Raw genomic sequence first — 27,689 nt, 5'->3', positions numbered from 1 at the left:
CTCGGATTACATTTTCCACCCGTGTTTACCTGCTGATTCTGTGTGGCAACATTAACTAGGTTGTTCCCAATCCATTCATATCCATCTCTGAAGATTTCAACCATACTACAGACTTATGAACAAATCTGCAGACTTATTTGTAATTAATTTTTAATTTAGTTTTGTTACCTATCGACTGTCTAACGATAGCATATCGGCAACAATGATTCATACCAAAGTAACATAATTTCCTTTTGGGGAATGATGAAGTATTATTGAATTGAATTGAATTGAATTGAATTGAACCGTTTACCTGGGATAAGACAGTTGCTGTTTATGTGTTGGTTTTGTGACACTTACCGTAAATAATCTCTTACTGTGAAGTTTGACGTTGGGTCATTTTATTATGCACTATCAACACACTGGAGCAGTCAGTCTTCTTCTTTTTCTTGAATATGATCGCAATCCTTTATTTATCGTCGCCACAAATATCTTCGTTTTCTTCTTGTCAGGTTTTGGTCCTCTTCATAATCTCTTTTTTTTCATTCTTATCAAGTGTCAAAGATTAAGGAACATCATCTCCCACACCGGGTGTCATTTAGATGATGGTAATCCCTCTAAATTGTGGCCTGAGATGTGGAAAGAAACATTTAGCCCAGTCTTGTTGCTCGGTTATTCAGAATGCCATTCTTTCTTTTCCCACAGCTCATCTTTCCTCCTCTTTTGGTTCTTTTGTTTTCTCTCTGTTCTCCATTCCCAGCGCAGTCAGCAAAGTCTGTGCTGCTCTGAGCCTCATGGTCACCAGACTATTTAGGGCTCAGAGTGAGTCTCGGCTGAAGCGTAAGCTGCAGCCACTGCTCGAAGAGATTAACTTTTAGTACGGTTGTAACCTTGTAACCTACCTATGACATATTGAACAAAATTAAAGTTAGACTTATTGGCTTCTAAAGAGAGGTATACAGTAACATGGACACTTGTCATAATTTAAAATACATCATTTCTATTCCATGTGGCTGAACTAAGAGATGAACAAAAAAAACCTATAATTCGAAACAAAATATGGAAGAAAAAAGTATTTAGGTAGATGTAACTTTCAGGCATTTTACAGTATTTCTGTGTGAATATTTTCATGCTCTTTGGTGTGGTTTGTAGTTTTTATGCTTTTGTAAACTGTTGCTGCCTATTTCCCGACTTTGATCAGAGCCAAACACATCCTGAATCGTGCTCGTCCCAGGATCTTTCCAGAAATTCATTTGACGGCGCCAACGTCTGTCATTAAGAAAACAAAATTCTATATGTGCCTGTGCACGCTAGCTGTTGCTAAAGCAGAGCGACCTGTTCTGAAAAGTGACTGATCCTTTGCTATTCAGTGGACGTACAGGTGAGCAAACCCATTTCCTTCACTGATCACGGAAAAAGCTGCCGTCCCATTGTTTGATTTCTAAAGAGGCATCGGCTCTTATGCAGAGTGCAGCTTGAGAGCTTTTTGTGTGTTGCTCACTTAAAAACGAGCCACTCTGGCCTTTCTGCTCCCTCTCACTCATGCCATGTCTTTGATTTTTGACCTTAGTTTAAACTGCTTTATGCGGCAGCTGGTTCAACCCCCTGTTGACTTTGCCCACATACCCTCAGGCGCACACACATACTGAGCCTCTCTTTTCCTCAGTGTTATTTTAACAATGCGCCCCCCCACACCCCTCCTTTGGACACCATTTGTATAGACTGTGTGCCAAGAGCAGGATTAGTGTTTTATATCACTTCTGACATTCTGCTGGATCCTCCTGTGACTCCAGTTTCTGAGTCTGGATGTTGGAAGTTTTCAGAGCAGCCTTCTTACTTGTTGTCGCTTCTGTGGAAGGATGTTTGCTCGCTCTGCCTCAGCGCTGTCAACCACGCACGCATGAACCAACTTCTGACTCGATTACCGTCTGCACTCCAGTTCACTGTTTACCACTTACTAAATTGTTGCAAACATGTAATAAGTGAGTGGCTTTCTAAATGAGATAAAATCTTATCTGTTGTCATTTAGCAATCACTTTAAGCAGACAAATAGGGTGTGACTTTAAACCATGAGCTGTCCATCTTTTCAATATGTCAGAGCCTTCTTGTTACTTAACTTGGGAGATCCTGATCTTCACCCCCCTTTCTCTGTCCCTCCCCTCATCCTTCCACCTCTTCTCCCCCCTCTACTTATTAGTTAATGAATTGCTGCTCTTGGGGGCGATGGGAAAGAAAAACAGGCTGACTCCAAGCAGATAGCTGGGCAGCCACTCAGGTTTCAAAAACACTGGCTCCTGTTGCTCTGACAGCCAGTTTGTCCCAGCCTGCCCCCAACAAAGGGCCACATCTGGTCATTAGATCCCAGGGTTGGAAGGACAATGTGTTTGGAACGCTTGTTTTCTTTATTTGTTGAGCTGTTTGGAACATTTTCTTTCTTTTAAGAACAGTCATTACTGACAGTTGTTACAGTGTTTTCAAAAGGTTTTCAAGCCTCACATTTTATGTTTCAGATTAATCTTGAAGTTGATTTAATTATTGAATTAAATACAATTTGATAAGTTGAATTCAACTGTCTACACATAATCTTAAGTATTCAGATGCTACAATCTAAGAGAAAAGAGGGATTGGTGAATAAACTGATTTAGGTTTCCTGAGGAGCGAGCTAAAGTTTAACCCCTAAACCATCAAGATTTTTATAGAGATTTTGTGGATTATGTCTACATGTGTGACTTCTGCAACACAGTTGTTTATGTTGTGAATACACTTTCTTAACCACAGAATGTTCAACAGTCCTTAATGAGTTCCAAACTGTCCAGGTTGCAACGTTGTGCTGCAAACTAGGTTGAGCGTGACACTTATTACTGACACAGTCAGTGGGGTCACATGGCACCGAAAGGATCGGATTATTGGCTAAATTACAATAAGACTGAGTTATTAAGTTCATGTAGACACCTTAATCTGACAAGAAATTGGATCGGATTAAGACCCCGAGATAACTGGGTTGAAAGTCACTCTAAACCTGCTTGTAGACGGTGACGCACGTGGTGAATTAGACTTTGCGTTCTGCGCATGCTCGAGACTTTTTCCCGGGGTCGTGACCCGGAAGTCGGAAGAGACGATATTCCTGTTGTTGTCGCCGTCAGAAAGAAACAAATAACGCAATGGAGAATGCTCCGTTGGGCATCGAGTTTGTGCAACAAGCAGCTCATCACAGACCAAATGTAGAGGGACGTAGCTTCATCTTGCTCTTTGTTCGCCATCTTTCTCGAATACCTGAGTTTGTTGTTGTTGTTGGTGGTGAAGAGGTCAACAGGAAGTGGCTCTATTAGCAATAGTTGAAATGGGTACAGCGCCACCTATCATACCGGGGTATGACACGCTTTTTGCCTCTGATCCGATTCATTCACCGCCATATATCCAAGGAGAATTACCCTTGCTCAAATAAGGAGCAACTCAGACTTTTGGAATTTAGCCAATAATCTGATCCTTTCAGTGCCATGTAACCCCACTGAGTGTTGGCTAAAACTGCCAAGAATCTTTTGAGATTTGAGTAACTTTAGAGGGCAAACAGGTTTGCTCCTCTATGGGCCCTGTTCTGTATAGCTTTTAGCTTTAGCCGCACCCTTGCATAAAATTGTGTGTTTGTCTGTTTGCAGATGCTAACCATGAGGCAGCTGCAGAAGCCATCGAGAACATGGCGGATGCAGTCACACATGCTAGATTTGTTGGAACCGACCCTGCCAGCGATGAAGTCGTCCTCATGAAAATTCTGCAGGTGCAAAATACTTCTGAACTGCAGCTGCGGTTCTCTTGCTTGATCCAGTGGATGTAACAGTTGTGTTTCATGTGGCCTCAGATTCTGTACTGGTAAATCCAATGGAAAACAGCAGCCCTAAACAGCACAGTTCTGATAGAGGCAGGGCAAGGAAGGGATGAGGAGGCTGAAACATGTAACATAGAAGCAGAGATTAGTCTTTTTCTTTTTTTACAAGGACAACAACACAGACTAACCAGTATTTGACTAAATGCCATTCATTGTGCACAGGTAGATATGAAAATATATTTTAAAAAAAAAATATTATTGTTATACTGCCTGTAAAGGCATCATCTCGTGCAATGCGCAGTAGACCTCTGATCATAATGGGCCTTACCAGCTCCTATTTGTTTCTATGATACATAGAAGTGGCAGGAGTATTTTTCTGTGCTGGATTAAAAATAAATGATAATAAAAAACGGTCAACATGCACGTAGCAGTTAGAAGTAGCCTGAATTTACTCATGTATTTCCACTTTTTGTTTACTTAGGAAGTTGTAAGTGAGTGAAAGTTGTACTGTGCGCAGGTCTTGAGGACTCTGCTGCTGACACCAGTCGGAGCTCACTTAACCAATGAGTCCGTTTGTGAAATCATGCAGTCCTGTTTTAGAATCTGCTTCGAGATGCGCCTGAGTGGTGAGTTTCATCATACACTTATCAAACTGTATTCTGATGGGACGACAGTCGGTTTTCCTCGTATGTATGTATGTATGTATATATGACACTCTTTTCTTTGTTTGCAGAGCTCCTTAGAAAGTCAGCTGAACATACTCTGGTTGACATGGTGCAGCTACTGTTTTCTAGGTAAGTGTATGGGAAAGAAGTGAGAAGGGATGACTTTTGTGTTTGTATTAGTTTTAGATTTTCTTACATTTTTGTGGAAAAAGTGAAGCATAGTTTAGTTTGAAACCCCCTAACTTGCGCTGTCTCAACACTCCTCCTTTGCGTCTGAAATATAGACAGGAGGGTTCTGCATGTCTGTCTCACAGGCCTCATTATTCCCCATGAAGCTCATGAATTTCATTTCGCTGTATGCATAGGGTCAGTGGGCCACTGATTCTCTAATGCCATAACATGATTTCTCCTTTGGCATTTAGCATAAACGCTCGTCTCTCTGCATCACCCCCCCCCCGATACACACACGTGCACACACACACACACACACACACACACACACACACACACCCTCCCACATCCAGTCACATTCAGTCACAGACGAGGGGAATGAGCCAACTGAGCTGCACACCATATGATCTACATATAGATGAAGGTGCCTCAACAGAAAAGCCCCGAGCCCCAACCCCCACAAAAATAGAGAAGCACATCGTGCATGTGCACTAGCACACGTGCACAACTCCTAAAATTAGAACTATTATATCGGAAGATTAGTCACAAAAATAGCTTTTGAGTTTCTTAATATTGAGTGCAGCGGAACAGTAAACTGTTCCCAGAACAAAGTCGGGGTGTGTATCCACAACAAAGTGCAGGGTCTGCTCCATTCGGTGAACTCCAGTCTTACTTTTTGCCAAGTTTGTCGCCATCCTCTGACTCTCCTCCAAGCATTCTTGGCCTGTTTTAATTTACTGGCAGAACTCTTATGGCACCTTGTTATCGTGTCTTACAAGATTTTACTGTGTGCACGTAAAACACAGCGGCCACGCTCGTAAACACAGGCATCCCTGCACATGGACACGACATATAAATGTACTTCATCATTCTGATACTACTCCCTTTCACACACACACACGTCCCACATCTTGATTTGCTAATGTACAATCCCCAGCCCTCCACTTGCCCACATATGCTCGATAATAGAGATGTGAATGTGCAGTCCCCCTTTTCCCCACCCACCCACTGAAAGAGAATAATGAGCAGCAGATCTGTTCAGCTCTTCAAGAGGAGTCTTAGATTGCCTGCTGAAAGTATTAGGCATGTTAATCTGTTGGACCCACAGATCATCCAATAATCGTGCTTGCAAAACAACACTCTATTAACACTGAGTTAATATCAGGAGGGGGTTGCAGACTCCAGCTTGTCGTGTGTGTGTTAGACTGCCTGGTTTTGACATCTCATTTTCCAGCTAAGCTTTAGAGTCCACAGAAACCCAGTGTGGCACACATGCACACATTTTGTGTGATAACTGAAGAATAGAATTCAGCAGAGCTCATTAAAAACTGGGAAGGGTTATTTGTGGCTCAGGCTGAAAATGCTGAGCTTCCCACTATAATATTGCCTCTTCATTTTACATTACTTTGTATTGTTAGTAAATTATTTTAATGTAAAGTGATAGTTTAAAAGATAGTCACTAGGGCTGGGCAACGATTAAAATTTTCAATCTAATTAATCACATGATTTTCCTGATTAATCACGATTAATCGCGTTTGTACACAAAATCCAAAAATGAATTCAAAAGTAGTGTATAGCTTTTAGCATTTAGTTTTATTTTAAATGTGCTGCCATATGAATGAAAGTGCCATAACATTTGTTGTGCAAACACACTTTTAACATCAGCATCTTTCTGTAGTTTTTATGTAGAAGCCTCGCTCCACTGTCTGTTTCCTTGAATGACTTGCTGCTATCAGTTGTGTGTTTTGCCTTTAAGTGATATTTTAGACTGGAACTACTACGCTGAGAAGACAATTCAACTTGGCAGAGTTTACAGATGACTTTGGTTCTGTCGACTCCGCCGTCTGGAAGAACTTTAAAATGAAAATGGCCGAGTAAAAGTTCCGTACCCTTCTCTTATGGATGGATCCGCCGATTACTTTCTTTTCCGGTTCCGCAGCAGACAGCAGCAGACTTTTACAAAATAAAATAAATGATAAAACAGGGGTGGTCCATGGTGTAGTGGGTTGAGCAGGCGCCCCACGTACAAGAGGTTATAGTCCGCATCGGACGGCCCTGTGCTGCGTGTCGTTCCCACTCTCTCTGCCAAAAAATAATAATAATATATTTTTTTTGTAATTTCAAAATATTTTTTTTTCTTTAAATAAATAAATAAAACTTCCGTTAATGCGCGATAAAATATTAATCGGCGTTAAATAATCAACGAATTAACTCGCCCAGCCCTAATATTCACATTAATAAATAACAACCAGGTAAATGAGCCTTTATACCACTGAAATATTAGGAACTTCATACCTCTGCTATATTACGGATTATGAAAAATGCTTTAAGATGTTTCTTGTAATACAAACAGTCCAAACAATACAAATTTTTAGCTGCTGCAGCTTCAGTTTAAAGGCATTTAGCTGGAAAAATGCAAGCTGACTTTTATCATTAGATTGTGACATTGAATGCAGTATGTTTGTAAGTGAGCATAGCTCTTAATGCAGTCTTTTATTTTAAAATATGTACACATTCTGAAATAATACAAAGTAATAGAACAGAAGTCCCAGTGAGGTCCTGGAGCTGTACGCAGAAGCTCCACACCTCCAGCAGCTCAGCAGAGTCTGTTCACTGTTGAGTTGTTCATCCTGTGTGACGCATCAAATCAGTTCACTGTTCTTCAAAGAATGATGGACAACCACCAAAATCCATAGATTGTTCAGCCTCACACACCAGATGGTTTAGAAACGGAACCATCTCAAAGTCTGCCATAGGAAACCAAATAAGAGACTAAGCTGGTGATTGGATGATGTCGCATCAGTTGCTGTTCCAGCTGAATGTCAGTCAGCTGAGAGCTTATTTAATTGATCAGTTTGGTTAGATAATCATCACAAGTATGATACATTTTTAACAATCTATTAGAATTTGTGGTCTTAAGTTAGGGCTGCACAATTATGGCCAAAAAGATTATCACGATTATTTTGAGCAATATTGATATCACGATTAATTATCACGATTATTTGTTGATTTTAACCAAAACATATTTTATTGTCACATAGGCGTATTATAACTGCTTTCACATCCATATTGTGCTACATTCCTGGTAATGTACAAACATGTGCAACAAAATAAAATGGCCTCGCCCTCTGCCACGTTAGACGTTTTTTGTTTTCTCTGTTAAGATTGTTTATAGCTTATAAGACCGACTGCTACCTGTTGTGGTATGTGCGCCACGTTACTTTGTCCTCTGTAACTAGTGTCTACATCTAGAAACTAAATTGCGCGGTGCAGGGAGCAACTCTGATTGGCTCATGGAGGCATGTGATCAGACAGTGGTTTACGGAGCGCTAGAGTGGCTTTAAAAAAAACACCAGAGAGGGTTAAAGCGGAGGATCTTTGACAACACCTTTAATATGGAGCGTTCTGTGGACGGAATGACGCATTTTAAATATCGCTCGATCACGCGAATTTGATCGCGGGAAGCCAATATCGTTATCGTGATTAAAATTCGATATATTGTGCAGCCCTACCTTAAGTGCTTGAATAGCAGTAACTTGGACTTCTCTTCTTGGTGTTTGAAGACATTTCACCTCTTAGATTCAGGCTTATGAACTGTTGTTGGGACATTCATAATTTAAAAGTAGTTAAGGTCATGTGTGTGTGTCAGTGACCCACTCGGCCATTCTGTGGGTCATTTAGGTCATTGTTAGTTGTTTACCTGCCTACCAAGGTGCTTTAGTCAGAAGATTTAGGCTACGGCTACACGAAAACGTTTTTCACTGTAACCGATACTTTTGCTTATCGTTTGGCTGTCGCGGCCACACGGAGCCGGCGTTCCCACTACCCCAAAACGATAGTTTTTGAGAACGGGTTCCAGAGTGGGAAGATTTGGAAACGGCGTTGTTTCGTTTCCATTGTTACAGCCAAAACGGATTCGTTTCTGCGTCATAGCCACATGGCCAACGCCAGTGACGTATACACATACGTCAGTGACCAGAACAAAAAGCGGCTTCCATTCAAAATCCGGAAGAAGAAGACAACACAACAAGGACAGACAGCGATCATCATGGACCCCACAACATTGATAGCAGCACTGCTGCAGACACTGCTAACTACAGCGGCGTTGTTGAAGGAACAACGTGAGCTTCGCACTGGTAGAAGTAGGGGCGTACACACATGCGCATTGCTTCTTCTATTGTTCTGGTGTAACCGGTGGGGGTGGCTTACAGCGCACCTAGAGGTGTGGCGTGTGTACTGCATCGTTTTCATCGTTTCCATTAGGACACAGAAGCGTTCCCGTGTGGTCGCAATAATTTTCGTACCCGTTTTAAAAAAAAACTTGTTTCGTTTTCGTGTAGCCGTAGCCTTAATGTGCGCATTGCAGTGAAAGCACCTGGGAGGAGGAGTCAAGGCTGTGGATGGGTAATACCTGAGGCCACTTTCTCTGCTTAAAGTAGTTTCTTTTAGTTTAACTTGGATTCCTTTATTTATTATTTTTTTATTTATTTATTTATTTATTTTTTACTGCTTTCAAACCATCTGTCTCCTTGTCGATGTGCTTAGTGACAGGATCTTTACAAATACACACTTATGGCTAAGACCTCAAATTTCAACCGACATTATCTCTAGCTCACTTAAAGGGGAACTCCGGGGCATTTGAAGCGCGTTTCCATTGCTAGAGGTTGTCAAATACTGATAGTAGGACACAGACAGGTGCAAATCTGCGCTCCCTGTGTGGAGATCGCGCTGTTCGCGCAGCCTGTCATGCGAGGCTAATACGTGGTGGCTAGGGGCAAGCGCTAACCCTTCCACGTAAAACAACAACTTGCACACTGCAGAAACGTCACACCACTTTATAAACCATCCGACAATAAAGTCACAAGCCTTACCATCAAAACCATATGCATGGTTCTCACATTACTGACATGGGGACGTTACAAAACAACTTTATAAACAGCATGTCACTTACCTCTTGTCGGTAGGCGCGCGCATTTGAAAGCCCAAAAGAGTCAATGGACGATAACCCCATATACAAAACAATTATCTTCTCTAGAAGAACTGCGTTCAAGTATTTAAAACATTACAACAATACATGCCCAGTAATATTGTCGGATGGTTTATAAAGTGGTGTGACGTTTCTGCAGTGTGCAAGTTGTTGTTTTACGTGGAAGGGTTAGCGCTTGCCCCTAGCCACCACGTATTAGCCTCGCATGACAGGCTGCGCGAACAGCGCGATCTCCACACAGGGAGCGCAGATTTGCACCTGTCTGTGTCCTACTATCAGTATTTGACAACCTCTAGCAATGGAAATGCGCTTCAAATGCCCTGGAGTTCCCCTTTAAACTAGTTATTAGCTCGGTTTGTTTTGTGTCCCCCCCCCCCCCCCCCCCCAAAAAAAAAGATACTGTCTTATCTAACTTGTTTGTTTTTCCAGAATACCGCAGTTCAAAGAAGAGGCCAAGAGTTATGTTGGTGCCAATATGAAGAAGGTAACATGACTGAGATGCTGAATATGTATTTGATCTGCTTGCAAATATTTTGCTCTCTTTTTTTCTTGTCTTTGATCTTGCTCATTGTCATTAGGCTGTTTGTGGCTGTGAAGTTCAGTTATTGATCACCATTGAACTGACTGACAACAGTGTACACATAAACATGTTCTACACATGAGCAAACTGCCTCTGCATGTTAGCAGTTGTCCTTTTTATCCTGGCTGTGGTAAAATGGCTTTGACTGCTTAGGCAGCCTAATTAAACACTCATAGTGTGGATAAACCCTTATTTTCCTATTTATGGTTGTCTTGAGCCTGATACGGTGCCCACCCTTACCTAATTTCTTGCTGGCCTAGATGACACAGTAAAATAATGTTCACTGTGTCAAAGCGCATGGGGGTGCCTTGCTTTGCTTTAAATCTAGTTGATTTCAGAATTTTGATAATGCAGCTTTTAAATGCAGCCATCATCAACAAAGAAGTGCGTCCTTCTGAGAGTCGACCTTTTTCTTTCAATCCATTAATCCATTCTGCCCGAAGCTGCACCTGCTGAGGACAGTGAGAACTCTGAGGAACTGCAGATTTAGCTCTCCCTGTGAAAATAATGAATTTCTAAAACACTGTCGTTTAATTGCAACCTTAAGGACAGCGTGCAATTTGAAATCCATCTGATTTATTTGTTAATCTATCACTGTATAGTTGCTAGATTTATGTCAAAAAGTTGTTTTGAAAGATTTTTGCACGTTTTTTTTTTTTTTTTTTTTTTTTTAATCTCTTCCTGCGAAACACAAAAATATTTTGATGGCACCTCAGGAACATCTACATTCATTTGTTAATTCATATAACATTTGGTGTGTCTGTCAGACTATGGGTTTTGGTTTTACAAAATGAGCTTTACATGGGAAGAGAAGACATTTACAAAATCTCCAGCTCCGGAACAGCAGATTTAAGTTATTGAAAGTTTTGCAGTGGGAACATTACAAGATAATTCATAATGCAATTATTTCCAGTTTCTGGGAATCTGCCTGTTTTGTCGCTTTGTTTGAATGGCTGTAATATTGTTGGTATATACTAGGGCTGGGCAACGATTCAAATGTTTAATCTAATTAATCACATGATTTCCCTGATTAATCACGATTAATCACATTTGTACGCAAAATCCAAAAATTAATTTAAAAGCAGTGTATATCTTTTAGCATTTAGTTTTATTTTAAATGTGCTGCCATATGCATGAAAGTGCCATAACATTTGTTGTGCAAACACACTTTTAACATCAGCATCTTTCTGTAGTTTTTATGTAGAAGCCTCGCTCCACTGTCTGTTTCCTTGAATGACTTGCTGCTATCAGTTGTGTGTTTTGCCTTTAAGTGATATTTTAGACTGGAACTACTACGCTGAGAAGACAATTCAACTTGGCAGTGTTTACAGATGACTTTGGTTCTGTCGACTCCGCCGTCTGGAAGAACTTTAACATGAAAATGGCCGAGTAAAAGTTCCGTACCCTTCTCCATGTTTGGTGGATCCGCCGATTACTTTCTTTTCCGGTTCCGCAGCAGACAGCAACAGACTTTTACAAAATAAAAGCCTGTGAGCAACAGACTTTTACCATAATAAAATAAATGATAAAACCTGCGCTAATGCGTGATAAGATATTAAATATGTTCCTGATTTATTTATTATTATTTAAAGATGTTAAATAATTGAGTTTTAGCTACAACTATATTTAATATAAAAATATCATCTACATTCAACATAATATAATTAAGTCATCCAAGCTGTGGAATGGTATGGTAACCAAAAAATATTTAAAGGAGACATCTTATGCCCTTTGATCACAAGCTGAAACATAGATTAAATATATGTATATATGTAGATTAAATCACAGATCTCTTTTTAAGATGATGTGAAGTATGCAATTGTTGATGAGAGTTTGCTGTTGATGGGAAAGCAAATGTGTGTAGTGATAAAAGTGGGCAGGCTGAAAAACTAGACTCTCTGCTGGTATTGTGGCATAACAGTACACCTCATATCCTAATTCCTTCAAGAGTGTTGAAAAAGCATTCCAGCTGATTAACCTTTGAAGCTGTGGGAGAGAATGAAAACCGTGAAAAACTTTCAAAATAGCAGAAAGTGTTTAAAATACTCGCAAAAAAAGACGTTTTGTACATACTATCGCTTGATGTATTAGAATGATATGGCTCCATTTGATTTGGCAGTTGATTGCTTTTTGCATGGCCTTTCAGCCCACCCGCTCACACTCCCTGCTCTTTAGCTGGCTGTTTATTCCATAGTGATTAGAGCCTGTAGTGGCTGTCTCTGTGCCCTGTCTGAATCTTACACCCAGCTTGTGATGCATGGATGTTCATGCTCGAGTGTATTATGTGTTGGTCCCACTGCTGATAAGTTTTCCATCACTAATCATGGGTACCTGCATCCTCCCCTTCTCTTCTGAGGCTTACAATATCTTGTGGAAAAACAAACGTGTGCAGGTAAGGCAAATTAATTTAATGCAGTATGTTGGCTGGAGAATCACTTTGTAACCAGTCTTTTTTAAGATCTCACTAACCTCCAGCATTTGCAGATGTAAGATAAAGCCAATATTGATGTTAAACCTAACCACAGGTCACATAGTGAGCAACACCCCCCCCCCCTCAGCGTCAGGCACCAGTGCACCACTAAGACCTTGGCTATAAATTGGAAGCAAACAGCTGGCTGAATCTACATTCCCAGCCAGCACCCTTCCTTCTTTGTATGTGTTGATGTCCATCTTGTTCTCTTGGTGACAACTTGAATAAAATACTTTTCTCAAAAAAAAGAAAGAAGGAAACCTTCTTTTTCTTTGTCTGTAAATGAAACACACGTTCTGGACAGCCTGTACCATATGGCAGCTGCTTAACATTTCTGTGCTTCGAACATTTTTGGTGGGTTGAAACTTTCATTGCGTCTCACTCAGTCAGTTGCCATGTGTCATGCTACCCATGTGCTTGCTCAGTTATTGTAGGATAGAGATTTTTGTTTTCTACAGCTTTATAGAATTTCTACATTTGCAGAACAAAAATTTAACAGAAAGCAGCCAACATTTTCTTACTTTACGTTTATGTTCACCTTCAGCTGACCTTTTTTTGTGGTACAAAGCAGTTTTAACCTGGTGACCAATGGTGTTTCTTTTTTATCTCTCCAATTCATATTTGTGTCAGATATTAAGTTGTTTACAACACAACACCTAGCATGAACACACTTTTAAAGCTTACAATCTGTTACTTTCATTGCTGTTTTCTGTGGAAAAATAAAGGAATTTGAGTAAGGAAGAGCACAAATTCCAGCTGTAATCAGTTATTATGGGGCATCCACTGTGTTTGACAGGCCTAACTTAAGTTTGTTGTTTCCTTCAGTTGAAGATGCGTGCTGGTGGAATGAGTGAATCATCCAAATGGAAAAGGCAGAAACGCTCGCCAAGGCCACCTCGCCACATAGTCCGAAGTTCCTCTGGTCAGATTGATCCAGGCCAGTCCAGCACCCTTAGCAACAACCTCTCAGGTAAGAGAAAGTCTGCTGAAAAATAGACTTTCATTCATCACTGCACCTTATATGGCTATCAAAAGTTTTTATGAGAAAGGGTTATTTTAAATCCTTTTAAAATCTGCAGTTTTCTGTTCTTCTCATGAGCGTAGAAAAGTAAAAACTGGGTAAGAATAGTGTGCAAGTTTACGGTTTTTCTTCTCAACAAATGCTTAAGGAATCTGGTGGACCTATTGTGGACATTGTGCTGCTTATTTTTATGCACGCGTTGGTGAATAGTGTCGCGTAACACTATTCTGTGTCTGCATTTCGGTTTCCCTAGGCGGTGTCCCCTTCATTGAGCAAGGCTCCAACTCGAGCCTCCCAGCCTCTGACAGTGCTGGCTCATCCATATCCAGCCCTACAGCCACAGACAGTGGCTTGGACACCTGTTCCAAAGCCACCTCAAAGGAAGACCTTTCTGACCTGGAACAGTGTAGCTCCTCTGTAAGCCCACCTTGCACTGCCACCTCACTCCCTGGGATTGAGTCTGGCTTGTCAGATGCTCAGGTAGGAATGTTTAAAATTCCGATGGCACTGCCAATAATCTCTGTTCACAGGCAGTGTAGTTAGTTGATGACTCACGTTTTGCCACTGCCTCCTCTTTCCACGTGCTCTTTGTGAAAACCTCTCAACTGTAGGGAGATCGTCCACCTTTTCTGTAGAACGGAGATGCTCCATTAACTTGTACTGTGTCTCCATTTGTGTGTAGACTGAGGGCAGACGGGTAGAACCAGCTCAGTCAGCCTCAGTAGAATCCATTCCTGAAGTTCTGGAGGACAAAGACTCTTTAACCGAGCAATCAGACTCCACATCTGTCCATGACATGGACTATGTCAACCCTCGTGGAGTCCGCTTCACACAGTCCACACAAAAAGACGGTAGGGATACCAAAGGTTTTTAAAGCTGTGACTTCTCTTGTGTTGTTACTATTTTGCCTCCTTTTTACATTTGTGGTATTTTATCTGCAACAACAAAAAAACCCCACAGATTTCTTAATATAGTTTCCATGGCAGCTGCTTCTTAAACACTGAGAACATTTTCTGTTATTTCTGCAGTGCTTGCGTTCTTCCTTAACCCCTGTCTTCCTCTTGGTTCTTGTCTGAAGGAGTGTCCCTCATCCCCTATGGCCTGCCTTGTTTAAGGGAGCTTTTTCGCTTTCTGATTTCCCTGACCAACCCTCACGACCGCCACAACACTGATGCTATGATGCACATGGGCCTGCAGCTACTGACTGTAGCACTGGAGTCAGCACACATCGCTAACTATCAGTCTTTACTAGTCCTGGTCAAAGAGGAGCTCTGCAGACATCTTTTTCAGGTGGAAAAAAAAGAATCTCCTTTTTGAATGTTGAGCTTCGTTGTCTGTTGTTGCATTGATGCTGGTGAGATAGTTCTCTCACCTGAACTGTTAACTCTTTATTTATTCATAAATACATCATATTTGCAAGTGTTTCTTTCTCCTTTTTTTTCTAAATTTGGAATAATTACAGAAGGTGTTTGAACTGGTATTAAGAATAAAATAACTAAAAGAATGGAGAAACCTGGAGCTTTTTCTCTAACATTATTGTTTTAATGTTTTTTTATTCTGTCTCTGCTCTGTTTTATAGCTGTTGAGTGTGGACCGTATGAACCTATATGCTTCCTCCATACGAGTTTGCTTCTTGCTTTTCGAGAACATGAGAATACATCTAAAGTTTCAACTTGAGGTAAGTTTCTACTTGTTTAAATGTAATATAGCTCTGTCAGTTGAACACCATTTAAAGAGACTCAAAACAATAAAACCTGTATTCAACAGCAGGAACCTTTTTCAGGTATCAGGATCTTTTAGGGTTTCTTTCCTCTGTCCCCTACATTTCAGCCCCAGGAACCACAGACTTAACAGATTTCAGGGGTAAAAGTCTTTGTCTCTAATTCAGCCCTGGAAGGGAGATCTTTTTTAGATTTATCTGAATCTTTGGAGTTGGGCTTGCAGCACTGAACGTTTCTGATTGGTCATCGATATTTCGTTTCCCGATAAAGTATCGATTTTTCGGCCACGAGTATCGATTTTAAATTCTTTTTTTAAAATTTAAAATTTTTTTTAAAGCAAACTTTATTGAAAAGTCAGACGTTACAATTAGTGATAACACAGAACATTAAGGTAATACGATACAATGCCAGGGGGTCACATTATACAAAACAGTGATAAATTAGTTTATAAAAATGTTGTATAAAGAGCATAGCTCTCACGTTTTTTTCTGTTTGTCTGACTGTGTTGTCCTTCCGGTTCAAAGGTTGGACCATCAGTCCAATCAGCGATGATTCATGTCAAATCACACTGTCCCTTTTTTCCCCCCAGAAAAATGTAAGTGTATTGAATCGTATCGAATCGTATCGTTGGCTGAATATCGAGTATCGTATCGTATCGGGAGATTAGTGTATCGCTACAGCCGTAATTCAAACTCAAATATGCAGTTTTAATCTGCTGAGAAGACACAATGTGCACCGCAAGCTGTGAAGGACAAGCCAGCTCAAATGGGAATGGGAAGAGAAGACAAGAAACGAGTGATTTTGAACAATAAGGCATTCATTTCTAACTGTTTTACTGCAGTTACATTGTAAGGCACAAGAAAAAACACCTATAACCTATTGAAATATGGAACGCTAACAAGTTCATCACTTCATCATTTACTGTAACTGCTTTGTCTCTACTATGGAGAACAAAGAAGCGATCATGACGAGAAACGACTGCATGTAAGCAAATTAATTACTTCCTGAGATACTTGCAAAAACAACCACAACATTTAAGAATGTGTCACATTACTATAAACTAGGGATTCACCGATCCAATATTTGGATCGGATATCGGTACCGATATTGAAGAAAATTCGAGATCGGGTATTGGAGACCATTTCTCTACTTATTATTATTATTATTATTATTATTATTATTATTATTTATTCTATTTAAAAAAAAATCCCCCTCTTATTCCAGTATTGGCATTCCTCCAAGGGCCTTCTGCCCCCTCCAGTGGTGAAAAAACTTGTTAAGTTGGGACTACCTACCTTTTTATTTTATTTTATAGTTTTTACCAAGCTAGAGAAGCTATTGTTTTGTTCAGATTCTTTTGTAACAGATGTTTAATTCCCATTTGCTCTAAACTATATAAAGAGCTGATTGCTGTTTATTTTGAAAGTCTTACCAACCAAGCTAGTGAAGCTATTGTTTTTTTTCTCAATTTCAGCTCCTTTATTATTTAATATTTTGTTTTACATTGGATTGTGAATCCCTAATTGCACTGACTGAACCAGTTCCACTTGTTATATTTTTATGGTTAAGATTGTTTTACTGGTGCACAATTATTAAATGAATAATTAATTCAGTACATTTTATATCTGTTTATTTGTTTAAAAAAAAAAATAGGAAAGAAATGTTTAAGTCGAGTCTAATGTTGCCTTGCACATAAGAATGATCCCAGTCTTTTCCACACAATGAAACTTACCGTTTGTTGCCATAATTCTGTATCGGTATCGGATCGGTATCGGCCGATACTAAACCTCATGTATCAGTATTGGAGGTGAAAAAAGCGGATCGGTGCATCCCTACGATATACATATTTGATTTCGGTCAGATGTCAGAGGGGGCATCGTTACATCATGGCAAAAAAAGCATTGAATCGGGGCAATAAAATGTGTTCCACACTGGTAAGATTATGAATAACCGCCAACATGCAGTTCTTTGTTTGATTGCTTTTGGATACTGTGTGATAAGTGTGGCTGGGCCTCAGGGACCGGTGACACACCTCAACGGACTTCATTTACCTAATCTACCCTAAACCAGAGACCTCAGTGGAAATGCAAAAGACCCTGCGCTGTACTAATCTTGTAGACCTGAAGTAAAGCCCTGAGCCGTCCACGATCTGGGTGCTGTTGGACCAAATCAAATGTCATGAGTCTCCTTAAATGTGATATACAAATGGACGGTGAAGCTTTCCTGAAGATGTGAACTAATTGACCCATATGCTGACATGCCAGATGTACTTGAAGAAACTAATGGACATCATCACATCGGAGAACATAAAGATGCCCTATGAGATGAAGGAGATGGCTCTGGAGGCCCTTGTTCAGCTGTGGAGAATCCCTAGCTTTGTCACAGAGCTGTACATCAACTATGACTGTGACTTCTACTGCTCCAATCTGTTTGAAGATCTGACCAAGCTGCTATCCAAGGTAACATAGCCAAACATACGGATTTGCCGCTCTCTATAAATTAAAATAGAAAAGTTGTATTGAAGTACAACAAAGAAATCTCCTTCTTTTTTAGGTTATAATAATAATTACCAGATGCTTCTGCAAGTTACATCTCATTGATTTAAAATGAGCAATAGTTAGTTTTTCTGTTCGTCATTATTTTACTCATTTCAGTGAGAAGGTATTATATCTTGTATTTGATGAGCACTCAAAAGAATCACATTTTGAATGCCATAAACTGAACAATTTCTTTATTGTAAGTATTGTGATAAAAACTAATGTAACAGTCCTACACTGATCAGTCTAATTAATTTTTAATTTCAAGCCTCTAGTGATGACTTTGATATCTAAATAAATCCGCTATTTGGTTAAAACATTATGTCTTTGAAAAACCTGCTTTTTCATCTTTTTTCCCCCTTTTTCTCCCCTCTTTTTCATACATATATATGTATGGATAGAACGCATTCCCAGTGTCAGGGCAGCTGTACACCACCCATCTACTGTCATTGGAGGCCCTGCTAACAGTAATTGACAGCATTGAAGCCCAGTGCCAGGCCAAGGTGCCAAACAACACCGTTCAACAGGACCAGTCAGACATGCTGCTGGCTGAGGGTGAAGGTTCCATTACAAATGGAACTGACCCTACAACTGGTATGCACATCCCTGCACCACGTGCTCCTCATCATCTAACTGCTGTTTCATGAACTGTTTGAACTTTGAATAAGGAAGTGCTATTTGTTTTTCCTCTATTTTATTATTCTCATTTGTCATCTTTGCTTCTTTATATAGTAATTCTAAATATGTTTTGTTTTGTTTTAATGTTCTTTAGATCTTAATAGACTAGGCAACACTAATAGTCTGAGTCAGCCACAAGCTGAGACTGCACCAGTATGTCCGCCGACGAGTGGACATCTTATGGCAGAAAGAATGAGATTGGGTAGACAAGATCAAGGCGACAACGATACTGGTGAGGCTTCTTTTTTCTTTTTTTTTTCCCTGAAAGTCCCCCAAAGCACTGCATAGACGTTTCTCCAAATGTTATTTTCTCCTTCAGCAGAGAGGAGAACTCCAAAGAAGCCTCAACGTTTCTTGTCATATTTACCTGAGTCACAAGAGCTGATGGAAATTAGAACAAAGAAGAAGGTAATTCATGGTGATTGATATATATTTGCATTGACATTAAAACCATTGCCAATCATAAAATCTATTAATACTATCGACCTGCTTATCTTGTATGTGTCCAGCTACTGATCACAGGAACAGAGCAGTTTAACCAGAAGCCCAAGAAGGGAATCCAGTTCTTGCAGGAGAAATGTCTTCTTAGTGACCCCCTGGACAATAACCAGGTGGCCCAATGGCTCAGAGAAAACCCGCGCCTGGACAAAAAAATGATCGGCGAATACGTTAGTGATCGCAAGAACATGGAACTCCTGGACAGCTTTGTGAAGTAGAGTGAAATTCCAAGGCATACTGCACATTTGTTGATCCTTTATTGTTGTTTGAATCTAATGTGAATCTTCTTTTCAGTACATTCACCTTTCAGGGGCTTCGTATTGATGAGGCCCTGCGCCTCTACTTGGAGGCCTTTAGATTACCTGGAGAGGCTCCTGTAATTCAACGACTTCTCGAAACGTTCACAGATAACTGGCATGTAAGACCCTTTTCCCCACTTTCTGAAAAAATGCTCTAATTAGTCTTTATTGCTATGTAGTTAACAAGATTAGCGCAGTATCTCAGTGATTGGCTGCTTGGGAGCCATTAATCAGACTTCAGTAATGGACCAAACTAGGTCTTGCTTAAATTAGATAAAAGCCTAAAAGGCAAATGTTCTTACAGCTTTTCAGAAGTTAAAGCTTGGTCAACCCCACAATGATTAAGAGGTACAAGATAAGTGACAACAGGATCCAAATTTGTTAGATTATATTATGCAACTCGTGCGACTTTTTGATTCAACCCCTTCAAATCTTAGCATGAACTTCCAAACTTGAGCTTTGATGCGAGACACTGCAAGACACCCTCAGAGGTCTGTAGAGAGCATGCCAAAGCAGATGTTTCAGCATGTCTTGTAGATCAAAGCTGTTCTGACTGCATCTAAAGTTAAGGTAACATGTTATGCCAGGGTGCTGATTATACTTTGCCATGTCTGTATACTTAAATTTAGCCTGTCAGCAGCTGAAGCTTCCAGGTGGGGCGTTGATTTTCTTTAGCTGGCTAAAGCAAAATTTAGTGTCGACTTTTCAGTTCTTCTAATCTTTATAACCCTCATCAAAATCATTTGGGTAATGATGTCTTTGTTTTCACGAGTTGGTTTCTTTGCACTCAGTAATACGCAGTTCGCAGTTCAGCGAACTGAGGCTGGTCACACATTTCCGTCGTAGTAGGACATAAGTATGAACACAGACTCACAAATATACACAAAGGGCAGACTCGATAGAGGCCAACATTTGACCTCTCAAAATAGCAAGCAGAGTCATGTGACCTGGAAACTATTCCTAGTAATGTCCTTTTCATAGTCTGACAACATACACACGAATAGTTTCTTTGAAAGGGTAGATGATTAATTTTAGGCAGTGACACTGTAAATGAGTTTTCCACTCTATGGGGATAGCATGATGTCAGTGGGATGTGCAAGGGGAGACACAGAGCACAAACAAGGTTAGGTGTTCTTTTGTAACCCACACCAAAACCATTTTTTTATATTCTTACTCTGAAACAAGTGACTTTTAACTTCAGGTGATACGCTTTCCTTGTGTTGTATACTTGTTATGAATGTGATTCTGTATATGTGTGTTTGTAGAAAGTGAATGGATCTCCATTCATGACCAATGATGCAGGCTTTGCCTTGGCCTATGCTGTCATAATGTTGAACACTGACCAGCATAACCACAACGTACGCAAGCAGAACATCCCCATGACTGTAGAGGTAATTTCACTCACTCACTCTCTCTCTCTCACACACACACACACACACACACACACACACACACACATATTTCCAGTGCATGTGATAGTTTTAAGAGTTTCGGTTTTGCAACATTTTGAATTTCCAATCCAATTTTATTTATAAAGCACTTTACAACAACCTCAGTTGACCAAAGTGCTGTACAGAAAAATAAAAACAAAAAATTCAAAGAATAAAATACAAGAATAAATTAAAAGACATACACCAGCTATATATTTTAAAATAATAATAATACTAAAATAAATTAAAAAATAAAAATGTATGATAATAATAATTAAAATAATTATACATTCAACATCTCACATCGTGTCGAATTTTGGTGCAAATGAGAAATATCTTGAGGTGGGTATAGATGGTGGTTTATAGACATGTTGACTGTAAAAAAGCAAAGTTGTGCAGGAGTGACCAGCTCTGCTTTGACTTTGGAACATGAGGATTTAGGTGTAAAGGGGGCTCAGAGGAGAGACATTTGGTAATGAGTATTTCAGATTTGTTGTCAGTGCTGTAAGTAGCATGAATGAAATTCCACACATATTTGTATTTGGTTGAAGCCCAAATTTAAAGGATGTGGGACATTGAGTTTCTTTTTCAGGGAGAGGACACAAACTGGTTATTTCATATGTCCATCCTTGAGTTGAGTATTATCACATCAAACACTGCCTAAGTCAGTTTACGTAGCCATTTAATATAACCTATGACAAAATCTGTCCAATTAAACAATCTAGTATAAAACGACAATATCAAGACAAATCATGGATGTCAAAAGGTTTACAAAATCCATTTAAAAAGAAAAATCCATTATATAGAGAATTCATAAAAGAAACAGAACTAAAGAAGTAGAAAATAGATATAAGAAATATAAAAATAAGTTCACTAATATTATGAGAAATGATAAATATCTGTATTACAGTAAATTATTAGAAGACAGTAAAAGCAATATTAAAGGAATATGGTGTATACTAAATAGCATAATTAGAAATAGCCCCAGCAAGAGTAATTATCCTCAATATATATAGAAATCGACAAGGATAATTATAACATGAATGATATAGTAGACAACTTCAATAAAAATTTAGTAAATGTCAGACCTGCTTTAGCAAATCAAATTCCTGATTACAGCACATCCATAGATATTGATGTTAAGTTCATCCAAATAAATCCTAATTCTGTCTTTATCCAAGAAACTGGAGAAAAAGATGATAGATATTGTTAATAAATGTAAAAACAAAACCTCCACGGATTGTGATGGCATAGACATGAAAATGATTCAATGGGTAATTGAAGGGATTTTGAAGGAACCTACATTTTCAACCCGTCATTTCAAACTGAAATATTTCCTGACAAAGGGAAAATGGCAAAGGTTATTCCCTTTTTCACACAACTTCAATCACTACAGACCTGTTTCACTTCTCCCACAATTCTCAAAAATTCTATAAAAACTTTTTGTGTTCAGACTGGACACATTTATTGAGAAAAACAAACTACTCTGTGATATGGGTTCAGAAAAAGCCGGTCCATAACATCAGCACTGATATAGAAGAAATCACAAATCGCAATGGATTATAAGGAGTATTTATCGATCTCAAAAAAGCATTTGACACAATTAACCATGAAATATTATTAGATAAATTAGAAAGATTTGGGATAAGGGGAGTAGTGCTAAATTGGATCAGATGCTACTTAAACAACAGACAACGGTTTGTGATGATGGGAGACGAATCGAAATGTCTAGACATTGTTTGTGGTGTACCACAAGGGTCAGTATTGGAGTCGAAAAGATTTATTCTGTATATTAATGATACATGCAAAAGGTCTGAAGTTTTTTAATTTGTTATGTTAGCGGATGATACTAATATCTTGTGCTTCTGTATCAGATCACCTCAGAAATGGAAAGGATAAAAACGTGGTTTGAAAATACAAAATATATGGTATTTGGTAATGGTAAGATGAAAAATTAGATTCAGCTAGAAATAGATGGTGCCAACATAGAAAGAGTGCAAGAAATAAAATCCCTGGGAGTGACATTTGATGAGAAAATTTCCTGGAAATCACACATTAAACATACTCAACACAAACTTTCTAAATGCATTTCAGTCTTTTCCAAAGCAAAGCATGTCATAAACCAAAAAGCTCCTTTTATTCTTTACAATTCTCTGGTGCTGCCATATAGAAGCTAGCAAGCTCATTACTGGAACTGTTTTTATTACAAAGAAGAGCCATACAACACAATGTAACACAATGTCGTGAACACATGAATCCTCTTTAAAAAATAAAAATTCTTCGAAATAATTCCTTCGTTAATAATTGCTCACACAGAACTTTATTGTATTAACCCATAAGAACCCAGACCCATTTCTACTTAAATGAAAATTAAAGGGGTTATAACACAGACTAAATAGACCACATAGAACCCATTTCAGAATTTTTTTTCCAGAATACCACCCCCCACTGTCAGAGATCTGTAATGTGACATAGGCTATATGTCACATTGGGAGTTAAGAACCTGGATAATTTCTCCATCAAGGAAAATTATGGGGGACGTAAGGATGTGTGACACCTGTGTCACGGTGGGTGACACAGGTGCGGCTTATCTGCAGATTTTCACATCTTCATTGTAAACAAATTAATAACATAGCTAATTACACTGGTCGGCCTGTTCAGCTGTTTCAGACTGATACCTCCGGTTCAGGCTGGTCCTCATCCTCAACATGCACGTCTCTCTTTTAATCGCGGAAAATATTTTTCAATACTCATCTGGATTGAAGCAGCAAACATTCAGTGTAAGAGTTTAAAAAAACTACTTTATTTGATTCACAGCTGCTAGTGTTTTGACCTCGACAACCCAACTACATTATTTTTATTATTTATTTTTACGACAAACTTGTGACTAGTTAACTTTATAAAGAAGGCGTAATCGCTTGTTTGCTATGGGTCGGGTCAGGTCGGGTCGGGACGGGACAACATTGTATTCAAAATATAAAATATTTTTATAGGACTTTTTAATGTGTGATTTTATAAAGGTGCACGTGATACCAACCTTTCGTGAATTTCGCCAGCCGTCTTCTTTCGGTTGAGCCAGAGCTAATCTAACGCGACGCTGAAGCTAGCAAGCTTCCAGAGAAGCACGGAGGGGAGGGGCTGTGTGTGTGTGTAGGCTATGCGAGAGAGACGCGAGGGACAGAGAGACTGAATGAGAGCAGGGAAAGGAAATGCAGCTTAACGAATACGAGTATTTTTTAAAATAGCGTTAAAAAAAATAATAATAACGAAACGCAATATGTGGCGGCCGGTGTTGAATCTGTGGCGCACCGCCACAAATTAGTCTATGTGTGGGAAACACTGTCTGATGAATTAAAGCAATGTCCAAACCTAACTCAGTTCAATAAACATTATAAAGTGATTAATTACACGAGGTACAGGGATTTAGGGGGGTGTTAATTACAGGGTGTATAGTTAGGTGTAAAAGTTGTTGTCTGTTGTTTATTTTTTGTCAAGTTTTTTGTTGGTTCGCTTGACATGTGTAGACTTGTATGTGATTAAGTAAGTGTAAATAAGTATAAACTTCTTCCTTCTTCTTTTCAAACACTTAAAAGATAAGGCACATGGAGCCTTCCATTTGTTATTTTTGTTTCTTCTCTTTTTTCTTTTTCTTACTTCTGTTTACAACGTCGTTGTTGTTGTTCTTTACACGGTTGAAATAAACCTAAACCTAAAACCTTTTATTTGTGCTTCAGTGCGTTTTAACAAATATTCATTTACAGCCTAATTGTGAATGGTGGGAAAAATAGCTGCACTGTTTTTCTGTATATTTTTTCTCTCATTGGGACATGTTGCTATTTGAGTCTGATGGTGTGAAATTCTTCCAAATGTGCCAGCATTTGCACTTGACAGATCAGAAAGCCACAGCCAACAGCTGTAGCCAGTGGTGGTCCATCTTAGAGGTGAACTCATCCTAAGCTGAAGGCGGGGGGAGGAGGTGGGGTCTCTTTCTGTCGCTTGCTTTATCTGCCGTCTCTGTTTTTTCTCTTTGATTGACAGCAGCTGAAGACTAAACATAGTCTCAGGGGGAACTTGTGAACAGTTTGTGGGTGGGCTACTCTCACTGACAAATAATAGCAACCCGCTTTCTCTTTCTATCCAAGTTTCTCCTCTGCTCACATATTTTGTAGGCTTGATTTTCTTGAGTCATTCCTTCATTTACAGCTGCTGCTGTATGTTTACATGATCTCTTTGCAGAAGGCTCATTGACCTCCAGGCTCAGATAACAGGCACAGGCTACCGCACAATAGATTTTAGAGAGCCAGTAAAAGTGGCGCCTAGCACTTCACTTACTTAGCAGCTTGCAATGTGTAGCACGCACCGCAGCATATGTTGGCAGTGGGGTTATTTTGGAAACGGGAAAACTCTGCCCAGCATCCCTGCATGTAAATCAGATCCTGTTACTGTACAATGACATGACACGTTTTGAGTGAGGTTAAGGGAAGGTCAGTGGTGTGATGTTGATTTTGTCCATAAAACTCTCCACGTTGATGCCAGCAACTGCTCCCAAAGCTGCTCAGATAATGAGTGCTGATGTGTGTTTGAGACGGCATGTCGCTGAATTGAGCATTACAAGTAAAAGGCTGGTCCTCAACAACCTCCTGCTCTCTCTCGAGCTCTGTCTGCTGGTGTTTATTTCTCTGTGTGTCCCAGCAGAGAAGCTCCTGTTTCCTTTCTTCATACCTGCTAGCAGGACAAACCCTGCCAAGTCGAGGTACAAAAGTGAGCCTTGAGGCTATCAGTCATCGCCAGGTGGTTATGTTTATTTACGGGAGCTTCTTGGCTCTAATCCCTGTTTTCCTAACTATGCATCTAAAGCATATTAAGTGACATATAATGAGTGTTTCCACCCGAAGCCCTTTTAATTGTTGGTTTGATTCTCAGTTAACAAAGCACTGAATGCCAGATGCTTTGGTGTCTGAGCTAAGCTCCTCTGTTGAGATGCATTGATTGATGTGCTGATGGTAGAGATCTGAAATGACAGTCCGTTTTCTGTGCGAGGCTTAAAGTTTATGACAGGAAACAAAGATTGATGTTTTGTTTTTGTTTTTTACTCTACACAGCAATTCAAGAAAAATCTGAAGGGTGTTAATGGAAACAAAGACTTTGACCAGGACATGTTGGAGGACATCTACAATGCTATCAAGTAAGCTGCCATCATTACACAGAAGTGACCTGACTCTATTTGGTTTTACCAAATAATTCATCTTCCAACCATGAATGATCTAATCATCTCAAGTTAACTCTGAAATCCCAAAATCTCAGATCTCTGGCCAGATCAGATTTCTAATCTTGTTTATTTCTTTATTCTTTGATTTGAACTGTTCAAAGCAAACTTTAGTGTACCTAATTCTCTTAGTGTACCTAAGGCTCTTTTGCTTTTTGCCTGTGTTTAGACCTTGTTTAAAGCGATACTTTGACTGTTTTGAATGTTTTCAACTGGAGTTGTAATTGAATTATGTTTTAACTGCAGTAGGCAGTGGTCAGCTCTCTCAGTTTGGAAAATTAGGGAAGATTCCTGATGGACAAGCCTAATGCTCAGAGAGGAGGACATCTGAGGAGCAAGTTGTCACCATCAAAAACAACTCAAAACTAAAACATTTCATAGAGCTTGAACGCTATATGGTAGATTTTACATCCTGGGACTATTTTCCAGGCCATTATAAACCAAAAAATCCCAAACGTTTGAGAACTTTTGCCTCTTTTATTGAAGTATTGAGTATTGGAAGTGATGTCACAAATGTTTTCTGTGTGTAGGAATGAGGAGATTGTGATGCCAGATGAGCAGACTGGTTTAGTGAAGGAGAACTATGTTTGGAGTCTGTTGCTTCACCGCGGGGCCACGCCTGAGGGTCTTTTCCTTCACCTTCCACCTGGCAGCTACGACCATGACTTGTTCACCATGACTTGGGGTCCCACTATCGCTGCCCTTTCCTTTGTTTTTGACAAGAGCCTCGATGACAACATCATACAGAAGGCCATCGCTGGCTTCAGGTACTCGAGCTTAGAACAGTCGGCTGGTAAAATAATGGAACAGGGAGACACTTTAAAAGCACAGCCAGAAATTGTGATACACTCTTCATATGTTCTTCAGCCCACCTTTACTGGGGAAAAAGATCTCCCCTCTTATTGTCATTTTGTCAGTAAAGTTTGTAATGTTTCAGAAAAGTGGACATTCTACATCTTTTCCTTAACGTGGAGGATTTATACAGCATTCCATAGTTTGTCATTATTCCCTACTTCTACATTTTTAAAGTGAAGAGGTGCTTTGCTAAAGTGGCAAGAGATTTAACATCTTTCTACTGTATCGCATAGTGGAAATTGAAGCAGTTATAGAAGCATACATAGTTTTAGGTCCACAATGTTCATATAGTTTGACTTTACTAACGGAGTCATTTAAATGATATGTCCTGTGAACTGAGCTTTAATAGCTCCAAAAGATTTAATGTTAAGTGTTCTTCCCTTCTTTAACAGCAAACTGAGAATGTTGTATACACAAATGATGTTTTAAATCTGTATGCTCATTCGTGTTTCTGTCTTTGCAGAAAATGTGCAATGATAGCAGCTCACTATGGTTTCAGTGATGTTTTCGACAACTTGATCATTTCTCTTTGCAAGTTTACAACCCTAAGCAGTGAGGTGAGTCCACCCACCTTGGAGAGAAAATTCACAGCTTTCTGTGCTGGTGAAGTGTGACACTATAAAAACACATTTCTCAGTAAGAAAAGTAAAGCTAACCTATTATTTAACACCTTGTGGAAATGAATGAAAGTCATTTGAGGAGCCCAACA

General features: G+C 39.5%; 1 protein-coding gene across 5 annotated transcripts in view; it reads left to right on the top strand.

Moving 5' to 3' along the window:
• Positions 1-27,689, top strand: part of gbf1 (golgi brefeldin A resistant guanine nucleotide exchange factor 1) — a 104,563-nt gene that overhangs the window by 48,419 nt on the left and 28,455 nt on the right. For 2 of the 5 annotated variants that reach the window (XM_075481972.1, XM_075481955.1), the window contains 20 exons: positions 3,636-3,754; positions 4,320-4,428; positions 4,536-4,596; positions 10,055-10,109; positions 12,562-12,597; positions 13,501-13,645; positions 13,950-14,176; positions 14,379-14,547; positions 14,775-14,986; positions 15,276-15,374; positions 17,682-17,876; positions 18,356-18,548; positions 18,727-18,864; positions 18,952-19,040; positions 19,142-19,344; positions 19,425-19,548; positions 20,695-20,820; positions 25,962-26,044; positions 26,656-26,892; positions 27,444-27,537. In XM_075481972.1, the coding sequence (XP_075338087.1) occupies positions 3,636-3,754; positions 4,320-4,428; positions 4,536-4,596; positions 10,055-10,109; positions 12,562-12,597; positions 13,501-13,645; positions 13,950-14,176; positions 14,379-14,547; positions 14,775-14,986; positions 15,276-15,374; positions 17,682-17,876; positions 18,356-18,548; positions 18,727-18,864; positions 18,952-19,040; positions 19,142-19,344; positions 19,425-19,548; positions 20,695-20,820; positions 25,962-26,044; positions 26,656-26,892; positions 27,444-27,537 (2,714 nt within the window). The remainder of the gene's footprint in view (positions 1-3,635; positions 3,755-4,319; positions 4,429-4,535; positions 4,597-10,054; positions 10,110-12,561; positions 12,598-13,500; positions 13,646-13,949; positions 14,177-14,378; positions 14,548-14,774; positions 14,987-15,275; positions 15,375-17,681; positions 17,877-18,355; positions 18,549-18,726; positions 18,865-18,951; positions 19,041-19,141; positions 19,345-19,424; positions 19,549-20,694; positions 20,821-25,961; positions 26,045-26,655; positions 26,893-27,443; positions 27,538-27,689) is intronic. The other 3 variants (XM_075481982.1, XM_075481964.1, XM_075481945.1) reach the window with 2 other exon arrangements.

This window comes from Odontesthes bonariensis, chromosome 2, assembly GCF_027942865.1.
Source record: "Odontesthes bonariensis isolate fOdoBon6 chromosome 2, fOdoBon6.hap1, whole genome shotgun sequence".
Classification (NCBI taxonomy): domain Eukaryota; kingdom Metazoa; phylum Chordata; class Actinopteri; order Atheriniformes; family Atherinopsidae; genus Odontesthes; species Odontesthes bonariensis.
Note: the sequence above shows the minus strand (reverse complement) of the source record. Positions and strands in the feature narration are given on the sequence as shown.